Here is a 25,157-nt window from a genome sequence, read left to right as displayed (position 1 = left end):
ATGATGAATTGCTCCTTTTTGTCCACAAAGTTGCATCCAATTAGGTACACCTTCATAGGGCAGGTTCAGATAATTCCAACAAGGAACTCCTACAGAAAAATTCCTACTCCTCCAAGACCACAGAGCAGAACAAAAGGATCCCCCCTTTCTCCTCCCTTCTTCATGCATGATGGTTTTCTCTATATAGAGAGAATTTTAGCATGGAGGAGTAATCATGACTGCAAATTATCTCCGATCAAAAGCCACAAAAAGCCCTTCCCAAATTACTTCTCAGGCCTGTTAATGAGGGCAACCGCACTGAGAGGGGCACAGCCTGGTTAGTAAAGGGCAGGCTGAATGTTGTGCAGTTGGTTAAAATGTTGCTTGTCAGCCTACTAAAGATAAATAATCTGGAATTGGGTATATTGTATTAAATAGTTCCACAGTCTTATGTAAATTTAAGGGGTGCCATTTTACTGATTATCCAACCTACATCCTTCTTCTTTGTTGCACTGCAGCCTTGGTCATTCTAAGGGCTACAGCAAAACTAGAGATGTAACACACATTAGCAATAAGACTTGCAACGCAAGGTTTATCTGATTATTTCAAGTCAATACGCAGAACTGAGCTAGGCACTAGGGTTGCCAAGTCCAATTCAAGAAACATCTGGGAACTTTGGGGGTGCAGCCAGGAGACTTTGGGAGTGGAGCCAGGATATATTGGGGGCAGAGCCAGGAGCAAGGGTGTGACAAGCATAATTGAACTTCAAGGGAGTTCTGGCCATCACATTTAAAGGGACCACACATCTTTTAAATCCCTTCCCTAGGAAATAATGAAGGATAGGGGCACCTTCTTTTGGGGCTCATAGAATTGGACCCCCTGGTCCAAACTTTTTGAAACTTGGGGGGTATTTTGGGGAGAGGTACTGGATACTATGCTGCAAATCTGGTGCCTTAACCTCAAAAAACAAGCCCCCCCCCCCAGATACCCGTGGATCAATTCTCCATTATTTCCTATGAAAATAAGTCTCCATAGGGAATAATAGAGTTCCCTCCCCTCCCCCCATTTTCTCTCTCTCACTCACACACACGCTTAACTGTCTCTGGTGCAAGTGGGCAGCCGTGTTGGTCTGAAGCAGTAGAACAAAGCAAGGGTCTCTGGTGCCTCCACAACGAGGTCTGGAAAGTACAGGGGCTACGCTGCTCTTTTACACACACACTCACTTGTCCGAAAGGAAAGCAAAACAGAGGGTCTGCCTTCTCATGAGGTCTGCTGTTGCTAACCCTTCCCCATGAAGTACTTCCTGCTCCAATTTAAAGGCACACATACATCTTAAAACTGGACCTGTTTGCAGGTCTTGCCCAAGACCTAGAGGTTCAGGGTGGCTGTGGGGGAGGAGCTTCCCCCACCAGCCAGCTGGCTGGGGGCGGGAGGAAGCCTGTAAAACCGGGGAATCCCCCACTGGGACCTGGGGATTGGGAAGCCTACTAGGCATTCTTTCCCACTCAGTTTACCAGGCCCCAGCTACTTCACTTGCCCAGCACCCAAGGCTGTGGTCATTGCTTTCTGCCAACAGTGCACTAGCCCATGTTTTCGTAGGGCCTGAGGGAGTTTATTTGTCCTCCAAACCCTCACCTCTATTGCACTTTGTCTGCATTCTATTGCTATCATCTCCTCCCTCAGCAATTAGAATTTTTGTGAGCATTCCATGATGTTACTGTTACTAAGCCAATGATTAGAGTAGCATGCATGTTTTTTGCATGCCCTGTCCGCTAGCAAAGTGGTTCTCAACATTTTTGGTATAGTGACCCACAAGTCCAAATTGGTATTATGGCCCATCCAAGAGTGGCCCAAGGTCTTTGGGTGCCTTAGGCAAACTATGACATTTTCCCCCATGTAATGTACTGAGAGACGAGACGTGGTAAAGGCATTGGTCTTTAATCGCTGATACATTACAGAACTGGGAAACACGCGGCCGGGTCCGCTAATATATACATGCACCCCGGATCAACCCCCCTGCTGGCCAGCCCAATCCTGGCCAGTTAAACTTCCCGCGCTTGGTCTTGATTGGCGGTGACTTTTCCCGCGCTGCGCCAGGTAACCCGAGGACGTCCCGGCTTGCGCGGCGCGGGTGCAGAGTCCGATACTCAACACTCCTCCCCCCTTAGTTTAAACCACATAGTCCCGGAGGTACGCCGGTGCTCTCCGTTCCCGTGTCGATCTCCTCGGGGTCGCTCTTGGTGCGGAGGCTGGTTCCGTTGTGGGCGATGCTGCTTCTGGCTGCGGGATGTTGGGGTCTGTTTCAGGCTCCGGCTCTGGTTCGGTGTCTCTGGGGGCGTCATAAGTGGGTAGTTCCTGTATTGGCGAGCGCCCTTCCGGACCTTCGGTTGCCCGCGGATCCCTATTCCCTACCTCCTCTGTTTCTTCGGGTAGGGTGCGGCGGCGCAGCTGATCTATGTGCCGCCTTAGTACCTGGCCCCCCTCGGTGGTCACCTCGTATGACCTGGAACCTGTCACCCTAAGGACTCTCCCCGCGACCCACTCGGGACCGCTTGCGAAGTTCTTCGCGTATACCGGGTCACCCGGAAAGAACCCCCGCACCGCCTCCCGGACCTCTGGGGACCCGCGGACCTCGGGGGCCCGGTCGGGGTGCAGCCTGTCTAGGCGTGTTGTCAGTTTCCTCCCCATAAGCAGTTCTGCGGGGCTGGATCCCGTTATAGGGTTTGGGGTGATCCTGTTGTGGAACAGGAAGGCTGAGAGGCGGTGGTCCCAATCCCCTTGTACTATTCTCCCCAGTGCTTCCTTGGCGGTCCGCACCATCCGCTCTGCCTGGCCGTTGGTGGCCGGATGGAAGGGTGCGGATCTTATGTGTCGTATGAGGTACCTCTCCGTGAACTCCCGGAATTCCCGGGAGGTGAATGCAGTACCGTTATCCGTCACCAGGGTGTCTGGGATCCCGTGCGTGCATAGGACCCTCCTGAGTGCCCGGACGGCTGCTGCTGTGGAGGTTGAGGCTACTGGAATCACCTCCAGCCATTTTGTGTAGGCATCCACAAGTATAAAAAAGATTTGGCCCTGATACGGGCCTGCAAAATCTAAGTGGAGGCGGGACCATGGTCGCCTGTTAGACTCCCATCTGTGGACCGGGGCTGATGGGGGATCGGGCCGGGATTCTTGGCAGGGTTGGCACCTCCTCACCCACCCCTCTATCTCCTCATCCATGCCCGGCCACCACACATAACTACGGGCCAGGGCTTTCATCCTTACGATGCCCGGGTGGGTCTCGTGGAGGTCTTCCAGCACCTGCTTGCGCAAGGGGGGGGGAACCACCACCCGACTGCCCCAAAGCACACACCCCTTGTGGGTTGATAGCTCGTCCTTCCTGGACGCGAATGGCCTGAACGCGTCTTCGACTTTGCCTGATGGCCACCCCCTCCCCACCCAGTCCCTGACCCGTGCCAGGATGCGGTCCCTCCCTGTTGCCCGAGCCACCTCCGCCGCGTGCAGGGGGCGCTCGGGGAGCGATTCAATGAGCATTACCCCATGTGCCGGGGCGGGATCCGGTTCTGTCATGGGGAGCGGCAGGCGGCTGAGGGCATCGGCGTGTCCCATGGCTTTACCCGGGCGGTGGATCAGTTCATACGTGTAGGAGTTCAGGAACTGGTTCCACCTCAGGACCCTCTGGGATAGGATTTGGGGGGTCTGACGGTCTGGAGCTAGGAGGCCCAGGAGCGGCTTGTGGTCCGTGGCGATGGTGAAACGCCTACCGTAGAGGTAGTCGTTGAACTTGTGCACCCCCGCCACGATCGCCAAGGCCTCCTTGTCAATTTGAGCGTAGTTCCGCTCCGCTGGAGATAGAGTCCGTGAATAGTACGCGACTGGCACTTCCCTCCCGTCCGGGAGTTGGTGCCCCAAAACCGCTCCTACTCCGTAGGGGGAGGCGTCGCAAGCTAGGATCAGGGGTAGGTTTTCGTCGTAGTGGTGAAGTACCACGTTAGAGACCAAGAGGTCCTTCACCGCTTGGAACGCCGCGGCTTGGCGTTGGCCCCAGACCCACGGGGCCTGTTTATCCAGCAAACGGTGCAACGGTTCCGCTACGGCGGCTTTGTGCGGTAGGAACGTGTGATAAAAGTTCAACAATCCTAAAAAACTCTGTAGTTCTGCCTTGCATTTGGGCGCCGGAGCCTGGACTATGGCCCTGGTCTTGTCCGCCGTCGGGTGTATCCCCGCCGCGTCCACGGCGAACCCCAGGAACTCCACTCGCGGGACCCCTAACAAACATTTCTCCTTTTTGACTCTCAGCCCCGCCGCTTGGAACCGCCTGAGGACCTCGCGCAGGCGGCAGCAGAACTCTCCTTCATTGGGGGCGGCGATTAAAACGTCGTCAAAGAAGGGTTGAACTCCGGGGATCCCTTTAAGGAGAGAGTCCATTATGCTCTGGAATATCCCCGGAGCCACACTGACCCCGAACTGCAGCCGTTTAACCCTGAACGCGCCCCTGTGGGTCACGATCGTCTGCGCCTCCGCTGTCTTAGCGTCGACCGGCAGTTGCTGGTATGCTTGTGCTAAGTCCAGCTTCCCAAAAACCTTCGCCCCGGCTAGCGCTGCTAGGACGTGGCTGACCACCGGGACTGGGTAGGGGTTGTCTTGTAGCGCCTTATTGATCGTGCACTTGTAGTCAGCGCAGATCCTCACCTCCCCATTGGGTTTGACGGGCGTTACTATGGGGGTTTCCCATTCCGCGTATGTTACCGGTTCTAGGACGCCCTGGGCCGTTAGGCGGTCCAGTTCTGCCTCTATTTTAGGCTTAAGGGCGAACGGGACGCGCCTCGCTTTAAGCCTTATGGGCCTGACCATTGGGTCAATCGGTAGGGTGATGGGCGGACCCTTATAGCTCCCCAAAGACCCATCAAAGACCTCGGGGAACTCATGGCAGACCCCGTCGAAATTGCTTGCCTGCAAGTGGTCCACCCCCACCAGCTGGATCCCCAGGGGATTGAACCAAGCCAACCCTAGAAGTGTGGTCAGTTGGCGCTTGACCACTAGGATGTCCAGGGGCCCTCTGAAACCCCTTCTTTCCACATGCACCCGGGCCCACCCCACGATGTGTACTGGGTTCTTCTGAAAGTCCCTCAGTACGAAGTCCGCTGGCCTCGTTTGAAGGCGGCGGTGGGGGCATAGTTTCTTGAGGGTTTCCTCCGAAATGATGGAGATGGAGGAACCCGAGTCCACTTCCATGGTGCAGGGGGCGCCCTCGATTAGGACCGACATTTTGACCTTGTCTGGGGCCGATAGGGGCAAGTTCAATACCTGCAGAGTGGTGGATGCCGTCGTGTGGGTGTCCAGGGAGTCGTGATGCGCTGATGGTTGTCGGCGGCTGTTCTTGGCCCGGCAAGCCCGAGCGATGTGGCCCGTCTTTCCGCAGCTGCGGCAGTCCAGGTTGCGGTACGGGCAGTCCCGGCGCTCGTGGGGGTCGCCGCAGCTGGCGCATCTGGGACCGGTGGTGGCGGTGGCCCTCTCCGTCGCTCGCTGTCTAGTGGGGGCCCTTGTGTCCGTTCTTTGGGGCCGCCGGAGTTGAAACGCTTCTTCCTCTGTTCGGTCTTCTGGCTCCGTTTCCCCTTGGTGGACTGCTTCACCTCGTGGCTGGCCGAACGCCTTGGTGGCCCTCTCGAAGGCCGTTGCCTCGTTGAAGGCTTGTTGTAGCGTTAGCTCCTCCTTCGCGAAGAGCTTCTGCTGCAATCGCTCGTCGCGGAGGCCCCAGACGAAACGGTCCCGCAGGGCTTCGTCCCTTTTGTCAAAGTTGCAATTTCCGGCGATCTGCCGAAGGGCCGCCAGGTAGACCGCCGCTGTCTCCCCCGACTTTTGGTCCCTCTTGTGGAAGAGGAATCGGCGGGCGACGATGGACGGTTGGGGTGAAAAGTGGCCCGTGAGGAGCCTCACGACTTCCCGGTAGGTCCTCTCCGTCAGCTTAGCTGGAGCGGAGAGACCTCGTGCGATCTCGAAGGTCTCTTCGCCACAGACGCTCAGCAGGACGTCTCTCTTTCTCTCGTCATCGTCGATCAGGTTCGCCCGCAGGTAGCACTCGACCCTTTCGGTGTAGGTCTCCCATCTCTCGGGGTGCTCCGGGTTGAATTCCGCAAGATGGCCCGTCGTTACGCTCGAGTTCGCCATGGTGGCGGCGGGCTGCCCGATCCTGCGGTCTCTCGCCTTCCTCGTCTCCGGCCGGACCTATCTAGATCCCATCCTCGTCGCCAGTGTAATGTACTGAGAGACGAGACGTGGTAAAGGCATTGGTCTTTAATCGCTGATACATTACAGAACTGGGAAACACGCGGCCGGGTCCGCTAATATATACATGCACCCCGGATCAACCCCCCTGCTGGCCAGCCCAATCCTGGCCAGTTAAACTTCCCGCGCTTGGTCTTGATTGGCGGTGACTTTTCCCGCGCTGCGCCAGGTAACCCGAGGACGTCCCGGCTTGCGCGGCGCGGGTGCAGAGTCCGATACTCAACACCCCATCTGGTTCAACATTACATTTTCTACAATGGTTGAGAAACCAATAAACCACAAAGGATGCAGCTGTCCCCAGTATGAAGCCTGAGCAAGTAGCATTAAGACATACACAGCCTTTGCATATGGAGGTTACATTCCAACCTTTGACATCCTCTCCTTCTCTATTAATCCCTCTAACCCCGTCTAAGATTCTAAAAAACTCAGTCTAGAAACTATCAGGACATATTTCTCTTGATCAACATATATATGCAGTGAAGAAAAAATATTAGATAATGTATGACATGAAAGACACAGTTTTCAGTGTCAGATCTGATTTCCAAACTAGTAAAGAGAGTAATGGAAAGGGCAGGGACAGCTGTTGGGGAGGGCTGGCCCATGACCCACTTTCAGAGGCTTCACGCAACTCACTTTTGGGTCTAGAGCCACAGGCTGGGAACACTGTGCTAGCGTGTCTACATGTATGCTTAAGTGCCTTATAACTTCTGTCTTTCTGATGGCACAAAGTGTCAGCCTATCATCTCTTCTTTCTCATTTCACTGTTCCTTTTTGTTTTCTGCAGGGGAAATCACCACGACATCTCTTCTGGATCGAGAAGCTAAATCAGAGTATATACTTATTGTGAGGGCAGTGGATGGTGGTGTGGGTCACAATCAGAAAACGGGCATTGCCACTGTAAGTTAACCTTACTGTTTTTTTGTTTCTTGGTGCAACTTTGTGAGCCTACTGCTCAGGGCCACTATTTGCATGTGCAAAGCCATTCTTAAAAGAATAGGAGTCCAGTATATTTTCAGAACACAATAAGATACAGAAGCTCTCATGTTTCCTCCAAGTCAAGTCAAGTTTATTGTTACAGTCAGTGACCAGCTTGTACAATCGAATCACATAAAACTTTTTGCATCAAAAACAGAATAAAACCAACAGTAGCATTCATAAAATTGGGTGCCTATGACTAGATGTTTCCTCCACTGGCATTTTGAACTATACAAAGAGAAAGACGAGCCACTGGTTTGAATATATGTATATATAGGGGAGTTATGGCACCTTGAATTGTTTTTCAACAAACCCAGTTTTTATCTCAAATATTTTAAAAATAGTTTAGCATATTTCTTTATTATCTGAGAGAGGAATGATCTTAGTATGGGGTAGCAAGCTGATTAAATCCTGAGTAATGTATTTTAAAGGATGGTGCATTTGGCAATAATCTGAGCAGTGAATATTTTTGTGTACTCCTTCAGAGTGGGAAAATAGGTACTATTACTCCAGTGAGCTCCCTGGGGAGTGCTTGCATGGAATTCACTAAACAGACCTCACAAAGCTGCAAACAAGCATTATGATCTGCAACAGTATCTGTTAACATACGGTTTAAAGTGACTTGACTTTACAGTGGTAGCCAAGAAGACTCCCATCCAGTCCCCTTGTCTTTAAATATTTTGTGAGGGGGAAAAGGGACTATTAAGTTGTGGAGGAAATCCTCTAGGGAGCAGTGCATTCTAGATCATTAAAAAGAGACCGTGGGGAACAAGAGGAAAATGCTGCTGACAATGGTTGTGCATCAACCTCCAGGAGACAGTCGTTTCCTTTCCTTTTCCCTTTTACAAGACAGCCCTAGATAATCACATGACATGTACCTCATCATGACAAGTCCCCTCTAAACCATCCGCTGCATGCAAATACGTATACATATCGAAGAGATCACTGGTGCACACTGATTAGAAAGCTATGTCCAAAGATTATTATCCTGAGAGATTAGAAATTTACCTAACCTGCCCCTAGGTAGCACCAGTAATCCATCTAGACATTGCCTAGGAAATCACATAGTAGGAAGTGGCAGCTGATCTCTATTTGTAAAGTCCTCACAAACCAGATTAAAATATTCCTAACATAAGAGAAGCTATGTTGGATCAGGCCAGTGGCCCATCCAGTCAACACTCTGTGTCACACAGTGGTCAAAAAAAACCAAGTGCCATCAGGAGATCCATCAGTGGGGCTAGAAGCCCTCCCACTGTGCCCCCCCAAACACAGAGAGCTCCAACAATACGCTGCGGCTAGTAGCCACTGATGGACCTTTAAGGGGAAAAACATTTAATGTAATTGTTTTGTTCAGCATTTCTGTGCCCTCTGTGCCACAAATTTCAGAAACACGCATTTGCTAGAGAGCAGCTAATAGATTTGATCCTGGGTTGGCAGCAGCAAGTAAAGTGGGGAGCAGGTGGGAATGCCCTCCACACACTCAATTCCCACACTGCCACCAAATATCATTGGTCCAGTCACCATGCTTCTGCTTAACATACCTCGCAGGATTGTTGTAAGGATACAGTCTGAAAAAATGATGTGAGATGGCTGCAGGCAGAGTATCCATCTGAATCCTTCACCTGTAGCCGCCATGGAGTAGGAGCATGGCTAAACTTTGTGTTGCCTCCTCCAACTTTTATTTACTATTTATTTATTTAGAAAAATTATATTTCCCCTTTCTGGAGACCAGCTTCAGGTGGCTTACAGCCAATAAAATAAAACCATTAAAGCAAGCATTAAAAACCATGCTGTTTTTAAAATGCCTATCTACGGGACCGCCTTTCTCCATATATTCCCCAGAGAGCACTGCGTTCAGGGGCAAAAAACTTACTGTTTGCCCCCGGACCAAAAGAAGCCAGGTTATGTGTGACAAGATCTAGGGCTTTTTCAGTGGCAGCACCAGAACTTTGGAATACCCTTCCGGAAACCATAAGGGCCCTGCGGGATCTGTCTGCGTTCCGCAGGGCCTGTAAGACCGAATTGTTCAAGCAGGCCTTCGATGCTTGACGGAAGGAGGGCTGCCACCGGGACATCACATAGAATGCCGGTGATCACTGTTCGAAAATTCAATGCCGCCTATACTGTACTGATGCAGCACCACAGAATGGTTTTAAAAATTGAAATATGTAAATTATGGTTTTATATGTTTTATTGGTTTAATTGTATTGATATGATGTTGTGAGCCGCCCTGAGTCCGCTTGCAGAGAGGGCGGGATATAAGTTGAATGTAATAAATAAATAAATAAATAAATGCAAGCATTAAAAAAACAGGCCATGCCATCAAAGCACAATCAATTTTTAAAAATAGAGCAACACCATCAACACCATTAAAACAAGACAATAACATAAAATATGCACAGTGCAGCCTATAATCCTCAACCCAGAAGCAGGCCATAAAACATTTAAAAGATAACCTCCCTTTGATAGCAAATGTAGGTTAAATGGAATGTTTTAGCCTGGCAGTTAAATGAAAGTAAGGTAGCTAGCTAGCTGCCAGCTGGATCTTACAGGGGGAGGGCACTGTACAGGCAAGGTCCCACCAATACAGGGAAGCCCTTTTGGCCATGCTGTAGCTTTATGGTATCTCAGCTGGGAAGGGAGCTATCAAACCACAAAGAGGGAGTACAGTCTGCCTGTACTGTTGTGCAGATGTGACAGAGGAAAGGGGGAAAGGTGGTGGGTGGCAGTGTGGGAACTGAGTGTGTGGAGGGCATTCCCACCTGCTCCCCACTTTACTTGCTGCTGCCATGCCAGAGGTACATTTTGTTAGATTCACTGATATAGTAAGCCAGTAATCTTTATCTCATTTATCCAAGTACACAAGAGGCTATATACAGCACTAGCTTCTTTGTTCTATATGTGCTAGCAAAATTACAAAGTTACAGTATCCATTTGCACCGCAAAAGCCGCGGGACTTTGCGGCTCTTCCGGGTGCTCCGCAGCAATTGGTGCGAAATCCACGCAGATCCTGCGCGGTAAAGAGGGACGTCGCTGCCGATTAAGGTCAGTGCAAAAACACCCTAAGAGACAGCATTTAGTGCATCTCTTCCAACACATTTTTCTGTTCCTGTGTGGGAGCAGCCCTTATTACCCTACCAAACATGCAGCCAGGGTGGAGTGTACCAGCAAGTTATGCATCCTGTGTCAGTTTTTAAAACATTTCCTTTCTGTATGATTCTGTAATATTTTTTACCTTTCCAAGGCCCCCTGAGTGGATCTGATAAATAGAAATAAACAAAGTGGGGACTGCCTAGATTAGCAATTTACAGAACGCACTTGCTACAAAAGTAGATGAGAGTCATTCCTTTGTCAGTGCCATCATATGTGGGCAGCATAGAATAGATGCTAAGGGGGCAAAATACATGATGTGTGCGACGCAAGGCCAGTCATGGGTGCCTGGCCTGACTTTTAATCATGTGTGTGATTGCAGGGCGGGGCTCACCTTCAAAGCATTCCATTGCTCTGTTCAGCTCAGGAGCGCTGCAGTGGAGGGGGAGGGTTTCAAGCGTCCATCTTGCACTGGTTTTGCTAGCAGAAGCATTCACAGGGAGGGGTTGCCCCTTCCTCAAGACATGTGGCAAGTTTTTATGTCGCACACATAGGGCGTTTTCGCACTGACCTTTTACTGGCGCAACCACCCTCCTCACGCCGGCGGATCTGCAGGGATTTCGCACCAGAAGCGCCGGCGCAGCCAAAAGAGCCGGCTACTTCCGTCGCGAAGCCAGCTCAAACGTTTTCCTGCTTCTTGGCGGTTTCCGTTTGAGCTGGCTTCGGGACGGAAGTTGCCGGCTCTTTTGGCTGCGCCGGCACTTCTGGTGCGAAATCCCTGCAGATCCGCCTGCGTGAGGAGGGTGGTCGCGCCAGTAAAAGGTCAGTGCGAAATCAGCCACTGAAATAGGGTTGCCAGCTTTCAGGTGGGGCCTGGAGATCTCCTGCTTTTACAACTGATCTCCAGCTGGCAGAGATCAGCTCCCCTGGAGAAAATGTGAAACCTGAGAGCTCACAGGTATGAGTAAGGTATATGGAAGAACACTCCGTGAGAGCTTTAACTAATATATATTGCAAACAATATTTTAAACAATATTTTAAATCACAATATTTCCACATTCATTTGAAATTATTTCACAGTTCATTTTGCAATATACAATGTTTTCCTTCGTTTGTAGGACTTCCTGAAGTCCAATTCACCAATACTGGTGTGATTGTAGTTCCCAAACTGATGTGGCTGCAACTGAGCTGATGAAGAAGAGAATCCTTCTTCAGGCAGCTCACCAAGGGATACAGTTTTAATTTGGCTCTGCTCTGCTTATCTCCAGGGATCAAGCACGGCTCCACATTTCTCTTTGTCCAATGTGTGTGATGAATGTGCGAATGTGTAATAGACTCAGCCCAGTTATGGACTTTATCAGTCACTGCTTCCCTTTTCTTTTTTACCAGTGTAGGTAAAGAGATCATATCCCTCCTAATTTTTACAAAGTACTGCAACCTGGTACTTTTTTAGAGTAAGAATCTTTAAAATTATTATCTGACGTGCTCTGGAGCACAGCAGAATAGTGGGGGTAATTTTGACCAATAGATTAGTTTTTCCATGTACTAATTTCTTAATTTTTAACTTTGTCATTTTATATACTTTATATATTTTAATGTATTTTGTAAGCTGCCTCACAGGAGGAGAAGTGGGAAATAAATATTTTAAATAAATAACATCACAGGTGCTAAGTCATGCTATTGAAAAAAAAAATCAGCCATATGAAATATAAACTGAAATCCCAAAGCTTTGTGTAGCAAGAACAGAAACAACATGCAACAGTATTAAAACTTACAGTCCATATTTCAGATGTTCCCAATGGTCAAAACAGAGGATGAATGTGCTAATTAGGATTACTCAGCAGATCATTGTGACCGGCCCAGGCAACAATAATGAAAGCCACTCAGTGGGGGGAGAGAGAAGGACTTAGTCAGATTCATTTATTTGTTGTGACTCAGGCACTTGTAGACAGAGAGGTGTTTGCATTGCTGTCAGGAAGTCTGAGCACAGAATTCTAAAAGCTTCCCTGGAGAGCAGCACTCCTCTTCCAGCATAAATAATGAAGAATAAGCATTGACATTGCTGAATTGGAGAGGGAGCATTGTGCTAAAAAGCTATGTTGTGTGTGGCAGGGACATTAGGAGGGACATGAGAAAGGGGGCCTTGTCAGACATTGTCATCAGCTTCCTGTCTAGCATTTATAACCTGTTTTTAAAAAAGGTGCCTTCTAAGCTTGCAGGTACAGATATGAGTGCTGAGGAATACTGTTTCAAATATTCAAAAGCCTGGGCTTAAAGCAGTGTTTGTTTTCAGGTAAACATCACTTTGCTGGACATTAATGATAACTATCCTGTATGGAAAGATGAACCCTACTTCATTAACCTTGTGGAGATGACCCCTCCCAATTCTGATGTCACCACGGTATGTGTTCAAGCCAATAAATGTGCCTCTCTTTTTTTCTGAAGTACAAAATCAGCAGCTGAATTTTACTTTTTAAAACTTTTTCTTGAGTAGTTTTTTTTTTAAATACATGGGTGCATGAAACAAAGAATTGAGTAAATGAAACACTCTGTTCAAGCTGGACTTTAAGCCAAAATGCCCTCAAAACGAGATTGGGGAATTGTCAGGTGGGCACCTGGCTTAATAAGGATCTTTTATCTGTGTATACAGGATTCCACGTCCAGAAATTAATGCTTAAATCTACCAAGGATTGCAAATGAAGTAAAACAATTAAAATTTATTCTAGAAAATATAGGCATACATACAAGGCAATGTGCTCATGAAACATACATACAGTCCTAGGAAATATAGAGAGAGAGATAGAGACAACACATGGGTAGACAAACAGGGTGATAATTACCGATTGTAGTCTTCAAGAAGGCTCCAATGGCAACAATAGAGGACGGGGGAAATGGACCCAAAACTGATCAGGAATCGGGGATGGATCTAGACATGGGTAGACAAACAGGGTGATAATTACTGATCGTAGTCTTCAAGAAGGCTCCAATGGCGACGATAGAGGACTGGGGAAATGGACCCAAAACTGATCAGGAATCAGGGATGGATCTAGACAGTGGAACTAGGGTACTGCTAGATGCACACCTGTGGGGAGCTGTGTCACAGGTTATAAAGACAACCTTGAGCCCTTAGGAGATGGGAGGTACAGGGGTGGAAAATGGGGAGGCTCTGCAGTAACCATAAGGGCTGGACTTCTGCAGTAGCCAATACCAAGTTAATTGGTGGCACCTAATTGGGTGCCCATAACTGACCAATGAACAAGCTTGGGCCCGGGTTACCTGGTTGGACCTCCAGGTAACAATGGGCCAGGGTGGGGATGCTCCAGGATGACAGTTGGGGAGAATAATGGGGGAAATCACTGGGTGGAGGGGTGCTTAAGACTATTAAACTTATCTAAAAAGATGACAATAGATGGCCAAATTGCTACCTAAAGTAACACCCGGTTTGCCCAAAGGAACTTGGCTCTGGCTGAAAATGGTCTTCCTCCTCTTCAGTCTTCTATTGGCACCAGTCTTTGTCTTGAGTTCCATTAGACAAAGGCTTAGGCGGTCTGGCAGGATCCACGCCTAAGATAAGCTTGATTGCCTTATGCAGAAGTTGAAGCAGCTGTTGGATACATGAGTCTCTTGCTTTGCTGTAATGGACTCAGGAAAACAAGAAGGATTCTGGTGGTGTTAGCCTTTGGTTCATGGAAACAGGCTGGAAACTGTTTGCCTGTACAGTTCATGGCAGCGTGGCTTCTTCCTCTGCAACGGACAAGATTGGGCAATCAAGGAGCAGCTGGAAGCTCATCTGTAGTTCTGGCTAACACCCATCCAGAGATGTAGAATGCTGCTGCAAAGCTGAGGCTTATAGTATCCACATAAGCCTTAGAAACGGTGGGCAAAGTCCACTTCTTAGAGCAGATGTGTGCGAGTCAAAACTCCAGGCACCCTGGCAACCATACTGGTGATCACGATGTCCATGTGTATGAAAAGTAGGGGGCTTTTTCTTACAGGACTCTGCAAATTTGTTTGCCTTACATACATTACCAAATACAGAAACTTGCAAACAAGATTTGGAATCCAAGGTGGTAAAAAGCAGTTTGCAGGGGAAATCAGGTAGCAGAAGAAAGTTTAAGCAGCATCCCTCAAACCCAGTTCCCTGCATGCCCTTTGCAATAGATGGGCTGGCAAACTAAGGTTGCATATGATATAGTTCAGACTGGAACAACTTTGTTTTGCTAATGTTTCATTCCAGACTTTCTCATAAACAACCAGTGCAAATGCTCATTCTTTTCACATTCCAGTGTTGATCCCTGACTTTAAAAAATTGTTACATGTGTCAGCCAGAGCCTAAATACCAACCCTGGCTTTTCCAATGTGAAAAAGACATATTTAATTGTATTCATTTTCTTGTCTTTCCTTTCTGTTGAGCAGTATACAGCACAGATAAGTTTACTAAAAGATGTTTGTTAGTGTTATGTAATAGAGGGTAATCAGCAGAAAGTGTGGCATAAACCAAGAATATGCAGTTGGTTTGCTGCACACATCAAAAAGCACATACATGCACAGATACAAAGAGACCAGCATAAAATTAGTGCATGTACACTTCAGAAAGTACAAAGCATCTTGCTCTATTACCAACTCTAAAATTCAACATCACTGATAAACACCTGAAATCACAGATGCACTGCTGCTATCTTATTCACAAGTAGTTCAAATGAGTTAATATGACAAAATTATATAAATATATGCAAATAAAATTGTACAAACTTTGAAGATACGTTATGTCAACTTAAATGGACTGTGAATATTCTCTGGGGTTTGTTTTTTCCACATTTGACTGTTTGAGTTTTAAAGTTTTGTTACATCAGGCAACTTTCTTGCTTCCATCTCTCACAGTGTCCTGTACTCTGCAGTCAGGCTTCCTCAAGCGGTACCAGATCCAGGTTTGGGGAGTGAGTGCTGGAAACACTAGGCTAATATCTGGGTGGTTCGGTTGATCCAGCAAGCTTCTCCTCCCAAGCCCAAGGCTTAAATAGTCTGAAAGGGAAGCAGCTCCACCTGGCCTGGAAAGAGCACCAGGGGCTCTTCTTGACAAGGCTTAAATGGGACCTGAATCCTGCAAAGGATTCCATCCACTGGAACCAGAGTATGCCCTGAGAGGTGAAATATGGTCTGTCACCCTGCTGGTCTTTATCAGCACAAGCATGCTGTTTCCACTGCTTCTGCTCAGTGATGGTGGATCCTGGTGGGCTTGTGGACTGCGTCGTTGGATGGTGTTTAGTTGCCCTAGGACCTGGAGGAGTAGAAGGATGTTTCAGTGGTGCAAGCTCAACTGCACACTCCTCAGAGGTAGCCTGTGGAACAGATAGGCCAGAACTATCTGCTATGCACGAGTCTTCCAGAGCTCCTTGTTCTCCCCCCAAGTCATATTTCTGGTTTCTCAGGACCTTCCTCTGAGACTTCTGAATTAGAATCCAGAGCCTGTTCAGTGGAGGTCATGATACAGAGCTATAAACTGTAGTGACTAAGAGAAACCCAAGTCTCTGTTTAATCTCTAAGAGCTCTACAGGTAAAGTTGCTGGGTTCCCCCAGCCACTGGTGGGGATGGGGGGTAGGGTTACCAGATCTAGGTTAGAAACCTCTGGAGATTTGGAGATGGATCCTGAAAAAGACCTAAGTGGGGGACCTCATTGGGGTAGCATGCCATAGAGTCCACCCTCTAAAACATCCATTTTCTCCAGGGAATTGATTTCTGTAGTCTGGAGATTAGCTGTAATTCCAGGAGATCCCCAAGTCTCCCCTGAAGACTGACATCCCTATAATATGGGATCCACTTTTGAGAATTTTTAGTTGACTGTTCTTTTGTTTTATCAGACTATAACCTTGTGTTAATTTTCACTTAAATTATTTGTTTATTTCTTTGAACTTGTAGCTTTCTTACCATCCAGCTAATTCTGTTGATTTATGATGAAACTCACATATAACCTATTACATCAACTCCTCCTAGGGTTGCCAGCCCCCCATTCCAGGGGGCTTTTGCAAGCTCCTTCCCACCACTGGCCAGTTCACCAGTGGGTGGAACCCCCACCCACAAATACCCCACCATGGGAGGAACCCCCATCCACAAATACCCCAAAGTGACATCATCATTCTGCTGTCATCACACAGTGACATTCTATGTTTTGAGTAAAACTCTATGATAAATTTGGTCTCAAAACCATAGAGTGGGGTGTCAAACATGCAGCCCAGGGGCCGTATCAGGCCCCCAAACAACTGGCTGTCATCTGCTTCCTTCTCCCTCTCTCTTGCTTCCTTCTGCATCACAGCTTGCTTTGCTACATTTGCTCAATTGTACAGTAGAGCTACTGAGCCAAGCCTCTATTTTCTCCATTGGTTGAGGCTCCTTCCTTGGGGAGGAAGGGGGGGAGGGACAGCTTGCTTTCCCAGGTTCTCTCAATCACACAGCAGAGCTACTGAGCCAAGCCTTTCTTCCTTCTATTGGCTGAGGCTCCTCCCCCTCCTGGTCCCCTGGGGAAGGAAGGAAAGAGCCAGAGCTGGATCGCACTGGATAGATACAAAGAAAGCACCTTTAAGACCAATGAGTGCTAAAGTTTTAAGCATGAGAACAAAATTCTCAGTTTTAAGCATGTTTTATTTCACATTTTTAAAAAAAAAATCTTTAATTGTGTTAAAAAGTTTCTATCTCTGCTACCTAATCTTAAAAAGGTGCACACATGGCCCAGCCCTTTATGGCCCAGCCTGACAAGGTCTTATTTATGTCAGATCCGGCCCTCGTAACAAATGAATTCGACACCCCTGCCATAGAGTTTTGCCCAAAACTTAGAGCCATCACCACACAACATCAGCAGCTTGATGACATCACTTCCAGGTGACATCATTGCACTGTGTGCTTTGTGCAGATGACAGAAGATCCTAGGGAGGACCCAGGAGCCCCCCACTGGATTGAAGCTCAGAGCTAGCAACCCTGACTCCTCCTTTTTCCTCTTTCATTGAGAATTTCTACTTAAAAGACTCATACAAGGCTCTGCCTCTCCCCTCATGTAAATTTCCCCATAACATTTCCCAGTATGATTTTCCATTCCCGTATCTGTCTGAATAAGTGAGTCGTGATTCAAAAAAGCACGTATTTGCATAAATTTTTGTTAATCTTTAAGATTCTACTGAACTTTTATTTTGCTATGACAGACTATGACAGCAACCCTTTTACATATGTTGCATTACAGTCAGGAATTGTCCATGCTGAGCATTACTTACAACAAGAGAGGAGGCACTCCATGTATAAGGCCTAGCCTTAAGGAATTGGCTGTTGCTGGTATTGACAAAAGCAGACTTTATGGGGATGAGCAAGTGCTTGTTGCAAAAGTGCCAAAAATGCCAGAAACCCATTTCCCAAAATGTTTTATTATTTTTTAAATGTAATGACTGACTCATCTAGTTGTAAAGACTTGTGAATTGCCAGTAGCCTTTTAGCAATAATTATTTATTGCAATTCAAGACACAGCCGCTGTTGTATTGGTGACAAAAGGTTTGCAGTAAAAGGAAATTATAGAGGGTAAATCACTGACATGGCATTTAAGGCACTTCAGGTTTACATAATGGAAATCCCTCTCTGAAAGATGCTTCATATGTTGCTTCTCCCAGTGTAGGCATTAATACCAATATCAGGTAAAACCGTGAAATAGTCTTACTCTGATTAAAACGTCCCTTTAATTTATCACAGAGCTGCTTAGGAACAGGGTTAGGCACAAATAAAGCCCTGAGTTGTAAACTGTAGGTGACTGATACCTTTATTTCATTACAACTATATTTATTTTAAGTAATGTTCCTCCAGTCTATAGGGCTATTTCTCTTGTTCCATTTTACAATATAGTATAGTTTTTTGATCTTGGATTGAGGACTGAGGTTTACAATTCCACTCAATCATGCAACTCTCTAATTTGAGCAAGTTTCTTTTTTCCTCAGTCTAATCCATTTAACAGCATAATTGTGAACAGAAAACGGAACAACCCATGCATATTACTCTAAGCTTCTTGGAGGAAGGTTGGGATGTAAATATTTCTCACTAGTGGTGCTCCTCACGCAGGCTTCTGTTTTCCCCAGCGCAAGCAATCAATTTCCCACCAGTTGCTCCAAAGGTGCATTTTGACACGTGGCTCTCTTTGTGATGCTGTCTTTTAAGGATTAAGAGACCGCAAGGGGAACTGGAGGGAGCTGCACATCAAAATGCACCTTTGGAGCCACTGGTGGGCAATCGATGGCTTGCACTGGGGGGAAAACAGAAGCCTGGGGGTGGATCAACGCTAGTGAGAAATCGGTATAAGAGAGTACTACTATATAGACACCCAAGTGCAAAAAACAAGTACTACCTTGGCTGTAAAGGGTAAATGCAAGTGTCACTACTTTTTCATTTTCCAGTTGTCACTTCTGTGACATCTTCATATACTGTAAAGGAATGACCATTTATATACATGTACCCTTTGCAGGTGTTGTGTTTTGTTTATATATAATACTTCACTATCTTCACTTGTATATAATGTGCTTATCTGTACTAACTATAACAGGGGTGGCCAACGGTAGCTCTCCAGATGTTTTTTGCCTACAATTCCCATCAGCCCCAGCCACTGGCCATGCTGGCTGGGGCTGATGGGAGTTGTAGGCAAAAAACATCTGGAGAGCTACCGTTGGCCACCCCTGAACTATAAACTTAGTGTAAATCGCTGATGCCTTGAGTATCCTCACTAGAGTTCCCTCAGCTTTAGCAAAACCAAATTAAAAGTTAATGCTAATTCTGAGGTATTGGGCCATTAGAGGCAGTCTGGAATCCCTTGGGTTTATTGGCAAGGTAAAATAGGATATAAACATGGCTACCTCAGAAGTAACAGTGGAAGTACAAGCATCAGTGTGTCGTAAACTCAGGCTCTATCTCTGAGCCCTAGCAAATCTATTCTAGAATGTGAGAGCCAGTCTGGTGTAGTGGTTATAGTGTTGGGCTAGGATCTGGGAGAACCTAGTTTGAATCCCCACTCTGCTGTGAAAGCTTGCTGTGTGACCTTGAGCTAGTCCCACACTCTCAGCCTAACCTACCTCACACAGTTATTGTGAGGATAAAATGGAGGAAAGGAGAACTATGTAAGTTACCTTGGGTCCCCTTTGGAGACAATGGTGGGGTATAAATGAAGTAAAAAAATTTAAAGCATGTGAACCAGTAGTGAAGTTGCTGTGAAAGAGGTATGGTTGGGCAGAAAGGGTCTTTATGAGAGGGAAATGTACCCCGTGCAGTGTTGTGAGAGTTAGTAAGCAATCCCTTCATATCTAATCAAGGGCTAAAGGAACTAAAGTCTATGGGTTTCCTCATGATTCACACACAGCTGACAGGATCCACTTTCTTTGTCATGTACTCCCAAGTGGCTGTAAGCTGTAGTCTGTAAGCAGACTACGTGGGTTTTCCAAGTGCTTAAGAGTTTCAGCTAGAATTGCCAACTGCCTGGATTTATTTATTTTAAAAAAAAAAATTCCTATCCCTTCAATAGAAGCTTAGTGTGTGGAAATGGATAGTTCATTGCATGGAAGTAAATGGCATCACCTGGTAAAAAAAATCCCATTAAACATCTTTTAAAAGTACAGGGCACTTCCCCCCCCCCCTCCTCCAGGCAGTCAGCAATGCTAACTTCAGCTAAACTCTTAAGCATGTAAGCCATAAAAATGTCTGTAGTGCATCAGATCTTGCAGAGCATCCAAGATACAGAAGTACCACAATGATCAGTCATAGAGCCACAAAAATGTCAATGCCTGGGTGTCAAGGAGGCTATACCTCATGAAAACTGCTCTGTTTCTCAAGGTACTAGATGTTGCCTATTGTTAAACAGGATTACCATAGATGAGACTTGCTTTAATTGAAATTCTCCAGCACCCTCTATCTCTGTTTCCCATAAGAACATAAGAGAAGCCATGTTGGATCAGTCCAATGGCCCATCCAGTCCAGCACTTTGTCACACCCCCAAGTGCCATCAGGAGGTTCACAAATGGGGCTAGAAGCCCTTCCACTTTGCCCCCCCCTCCAAGCACCAAGAATACAGAGCATCACTGCCCCAGACAGTTCCAACAATATCCTGTGGCTAATAGTGCTGGCCCACTTCCCTGAGTAGCAGGAAGTTGCAGGGGCCAGCATTTACCTGGATTAGTTCTCTTACACTGGAGACTTGTATTTTCATAAAATTTGTGTTGTTTGAAAATGTTCAGGTGAAGCATGGGTGGGGCACAGAGGTACCCCTAGAAGGCTACAGATCTGCTTTCCCATGTCAGAACTCCAGAGAGGGGGGGAGAGATCTGGCACTTCCCGCAAGTGCTTCAGCTGCCTAACAGCATAGACTATCTGCTTTTCTCTGTCACTTTTGGGAACCAGAAGCATGTTTCTGACACCCATCTGCTCCCTCTGTCCAGGTAGGCAAGAATCTCACCTGTTTGAACCCCTGACGAGATAAGCAATAGCATTTTGTATGGTTTGGGTTTTGCCAGGAATACAGGAGCCATCGTTTACTGATTATGGGGCAGGGACAGTTTAACCAGTGATAGCCTTGCTCAGCAGATCAATATACATCTTTTAGTACAGTGATTTTCAGACTGTTTTCCAGGGACCCCTGGGTCTCTCAGAAGTTTATCAAGTTTTCTCAATGAGAAAATCAGTAACGATGGACAACGGCTTGCCATAACTATCAATCTTCCTTTGTGATGTGTAGCTAAAGGGGTGAGCTTGTATTCAGTTGCCACTCTCCGTTCATGCAAGGCTTTGATGAGACGCAACAAGCCTCGCCAGTGCCCTGCATGAACTGAGTTTGCACCATATAATGTTCTACGAAATCCTCCACAATGTACTTAAGCTCCATGGCAGATATGTAGGAAGGAGGTTTGGGTAGAAAGGTCGCAAGCCATCACTTTAATGGATATCCATTTAGTCACCACTTTGTTTCCTGTGAAGGTTCTTGGCATTCTACAGCACAAGGCTATGCTTTGTTCTGGTTTCAGGCCCACAGGGATTCTGAACCCTCTTGCAATCGAGGAAGAATGGAAGATCCCAGTTAATGAAAACAGCCCTTGTGCTGTATCTACACTCCTATTCCTTTGTTGTAGTCATATCTTGGGCTCTTTGTTGTATTTGTGCATGTGTTTACTGGTTTTAGGGTTGTTCCTTTAAGTAAATTTTTGACCGGTTTCTGCTTTCTCAGCCTCACTCGTGACCTCCGTCAAGGACCTCTCTGAGAGGCATTGATTTAAAGCCTTTCAAATTCCTCTGGCAAAATAAAAGAGGAGAGGGAGAATTATTCTCCATCACACTCAGAGAAAAATGACGGGTGTGAAACAGAAAATAAATGAGGGGAAAGCGAAGAGAATCCACAAAATCATCAAACAGGAAAGACTGTGTTTTTAAAAATACCATAATGAAACATTAATCTTTTGGGGAGGAGGGGAAATACCAAAGGGCTCTAGTCCAAATTCACTGTATAGAAATTAACTCTCCATTACTTTTACTGGCCTTTGAGCTCTTCCTCTCTCCCGGTCCGTGAACAAACTTTGTTCTGTGAGTGCACCATTAATCTGGACATGATTCTTGCTCCTTGTACTTCACTTTCCATTGACAAGATACAACTGGAAGCACCATTTTTTTAATAACACATGAAATCCATTCTACGTTTGCTGATCAAATATAGTATATTTCTGTGTAATTAAAAAGTCATATAACATCTTCAGAAGACAAGCCTGCTTAATTCTTGCAGCTGGTCAGCTTCCAGCCATAGATGGTCAATTGCAAGTTGATTCACGGAAGTAAATCCAGCCATCTGCTTTCTTTGTTGAAGTAACTTTTCCAATCTTGTGGGCTGATAACCACATTGTTTCTTTATTTAAGTGGTTTATATACCACTTTCTGCTCCCATCTGCCCCCAGCAGATAATATAGTCCTGAAATTCATCAAACATCATAACATCATCACCAAACCATCCTGAAGATTTTGTTCAAGAGGACAAGGCAGCTTCCAGTAGTCAGTCAGGTGCAAGGAAAGTGGCACATCAGAAGGACACACAGAGAGAGCATACCCATTCCATTTCTGGTGGTAGCTGCTACCACTACTCCTGCTGTTTCTGTTTATTACTTATCTTGGCAATTTACAAAACATAAAAGGCAGGATAGTCTCGGATAACTGAATCTATTAAATAACAAGAACGAGCTTCTCAAAAGCAGAGCAGAAGCAGCAATTAAAATAATTAAAGTTAATTAGCAACTTAGAAAGTGCAAAAAATAATAATTTTTTCTTTAAAAAAAATCCATTTGGTGGAAAATAATCTAAAGTATCCCAGGAAACTCCCTGGTGTGGGTATTTCACAAGGTGAGTACAACAAGCACAGAGAAGGCCCTGTCCTGTATCTGTATCACCAGTTCAGGAAGGAACAGTCGCAAAACTGCTTTACTAAATTTCAAAGCATGGCAAGGAAAATATGGGGCGGGCATGACACTGTCAAAGGCACTTGGGGGCCCCAGACGTCATTTGGAGCTACAGCAGAAGTCCCAGTTTCAGTGATGGAAATCCTCTCTGTCAGCAGAGATTGATGACAAAATCCAAACCAGAGTCTTGAGCTCCTTAGCTGCAAGTCAGCTAGGCTCTTTGTTGCCTGTTTAGCTGAAGCATCAGATGCCAGTGAGGTGCTCTTAATGATTTGTTTTCTTGCCCTTAATGATTTGTTAACTTCTCTACGTGAATTGCATGTTGTTGCACTGCAATCTGGGCCGAATTAAGGCCTACGGATACCCTGAGCACAGCTGAACAATGATGATGATAATATTGGATTTATATCCTACCTTATACTCTGAATCTCAGAGTGGTCACAATCTCCTTTGCCTCCGCCCCTCCACCACAACAAACACCCTGTGAGGTAGGTGGGACTGAGAGAACTCTTACAGCAGCTGCCCTTTCAAGGACAACTCCTACAAGAGCTATAGCTGACCCAAGGCCATTCCAACAGCTGCAAGTGGAGGAGTGGGGAATCAAATTCGGTTCTCCCAGATAACAGTCCGCACACTTAATCATTACACCAAACTGGCTCTCAATTGGTTCACCTCAATGGTATGCCTCAGCCCTTCCATTGTTTAACTCACAAGACATTAAGGCTCAATAAACGCTGAAGGTGAAATATGAGATTAAAAATTTAGTTTTCTTCCAAGCCATCCCCCCAGACCCCACAACTGTTAAATATAAACTTTTTAAAAGTATTTATTTAACATTAAACAGCAGTAAGCAACATAAGCAAATTATTTACTTATAACTAGGAAACAGAAAACCACAAATTTTCAACACTTTTAAAAATGCATTTTAATAAAATTATTACAAGAGAAGAAATGCAAATACAAAAAATTATTGACAACTATTCTTAATTACCCTCTCAAAGATTATAAGGCAAAATATGATATTATCTCTACTGAAATGTGATTTCGAGAGCATACTTTTCAATTTTGAAAATCCTCTTCCTTCAGAAATCAACAGTGGTGGACAGTTTTTTTTTAAAAGGTATTCTAATGGGAAAATATAATTTGTATAAAACAAAACATCTGTTATTCCATTGCTTTCTAATCTTGAAGGTATATAGCATGCCTCCCCCTCAGTGCTAGTGATTTCACTGACTATGAATAACCATAACAGAAGGAATGACTGAGAGTCTGAGAAAAATATTTCATCTTCAGGGTGCCTCCCTTTCCTTGGTGCTCCAAGCATGTGCTTATTTTGCTTAATGATTAATCCAGGGCTGGCTGCAATAATGACTATTGTTGCACAAGTGGAAAGTGCAAGGACAGTTTTGTCAGATCACAGTTCCTAGATGCAACAGAGCATGGAATTGGAGTAGTGCTTTTCATCCTCCATGCTTCTCATCTCTTACCTCAGTTTGGAGTCAGCTTCACAAATGCAGTCAGAAAATATTATTATTTCCCCCCAAAATGTCTACATACCATTCCTCTCTTGTTCTCTTGTAGGTGGCAGCCTTTGACCCAGACCTGGCAGAAAATGGTTCCCTTGTGTACAGCATCAGACCGCCAAATAAATTCTACAGTCTTAACAGTACCACAGGGAAGATTCGGACAACAGGAGTTATACTAGATAGAGAGAATCCAAACCCCCAGGAAGCTGAGCTCATGAGGAAGATTGTGGTCTCCGTTACTGATCGTATGCTTTGTTTCAGTTGCTCTGTGCACTCCTTTGCGCCCAGTTAACAATCCTCTTTTGCTATCAGTGTAGGATTTGTTATGTCCCTTGTTAGATTAAAAATGCAATTTCCCCCTATAATAATAATAATTGTGTGCAGTTAAGTCACAACTGGCCAATGGTGACCCCAGGAACATGGGGTTTTGCCTTCCTCTGCACACAACCCCAGTGTTCCTTGGTGTGTCCCATCCAGGTAATAATCATGACTGACCTGATTAGCTTATAAACTCTGATGAGATCAGACTAATCAGGGCTATTCAGCCTGCCAACCTTTCTCTCTGTGTGAGTGTTTTAAGTGCTATCAAGTCTCTTCCAACTTATGGCGACCCTAGGGTTGCCAATCCCCAGTTGGGGGAAAAAATACAAGAGAGAGAATCACGGAGTAGAATGAAAAACTAGAAAAAACCAATACAATCAAAAATATACTTGTAATTATTTGTATATGAAACTTCAAAGTATTTGATTATCATGATCCATTTCAATTATTAATATTATGAGGTAAGTACATATAATTCATTTACAAAATGTATCTAAGCCCAGGACATCAAAACATTTGGTCTGGGAATCTTCAGAT

The 25,157-nt window shown here is 46.0% G+C and overlaps 1 protein-coding gene across 1 annotated transcript in view; it reads left to right on the top strand.

Moving 5' to 3' along the window:
• CDH23 (cadherin related 23) overlaps positions 1-25,157 on the top strand; it is a 655,943-nt gene that overhangs the window by 447,793 nt on the left and 182,993 nt on the right. Inside the window, exons 19-21 of the mRNA XM_060241177.1 lie at positions 7,052-7,164; positions 12,626-12,733; positions 24,355-24,544. Of these exons, the coding sequence (XP_060097160.1) occupies positions 7,052-7,164; positions 12,626-12,733; positions 24,355-24,544 (411 nt within the window). The remainder of the gene's footprint in view (positions 1-7,051; positions 7,165-12,625; positions 12,734-24,354; positions 24,545-25,157) is intronic.

This window comes from Heteronotia binoei, chromosome 6, assembly GCF_032191835.1.
Source record: "Heteronotia binoei isolate CCM8104 ecotype False Entrance Well chromosome 6, APGP_CSIRO_Hbin_v1, whole genome shotgun sequence".
In the NCBI taxonomy this organism is placed as follows: domain Eukaryota; kingdom Metazoa; phylum Chordata; class Lepidosauria; order Squamata; family Gekkonidae; genus Heteronotia; species Heteronotia binoei.
Note: the sequence above shows the minus strand (reverse complement) of the source record. Positions and strands in the feature narration are given on the sequence as shown.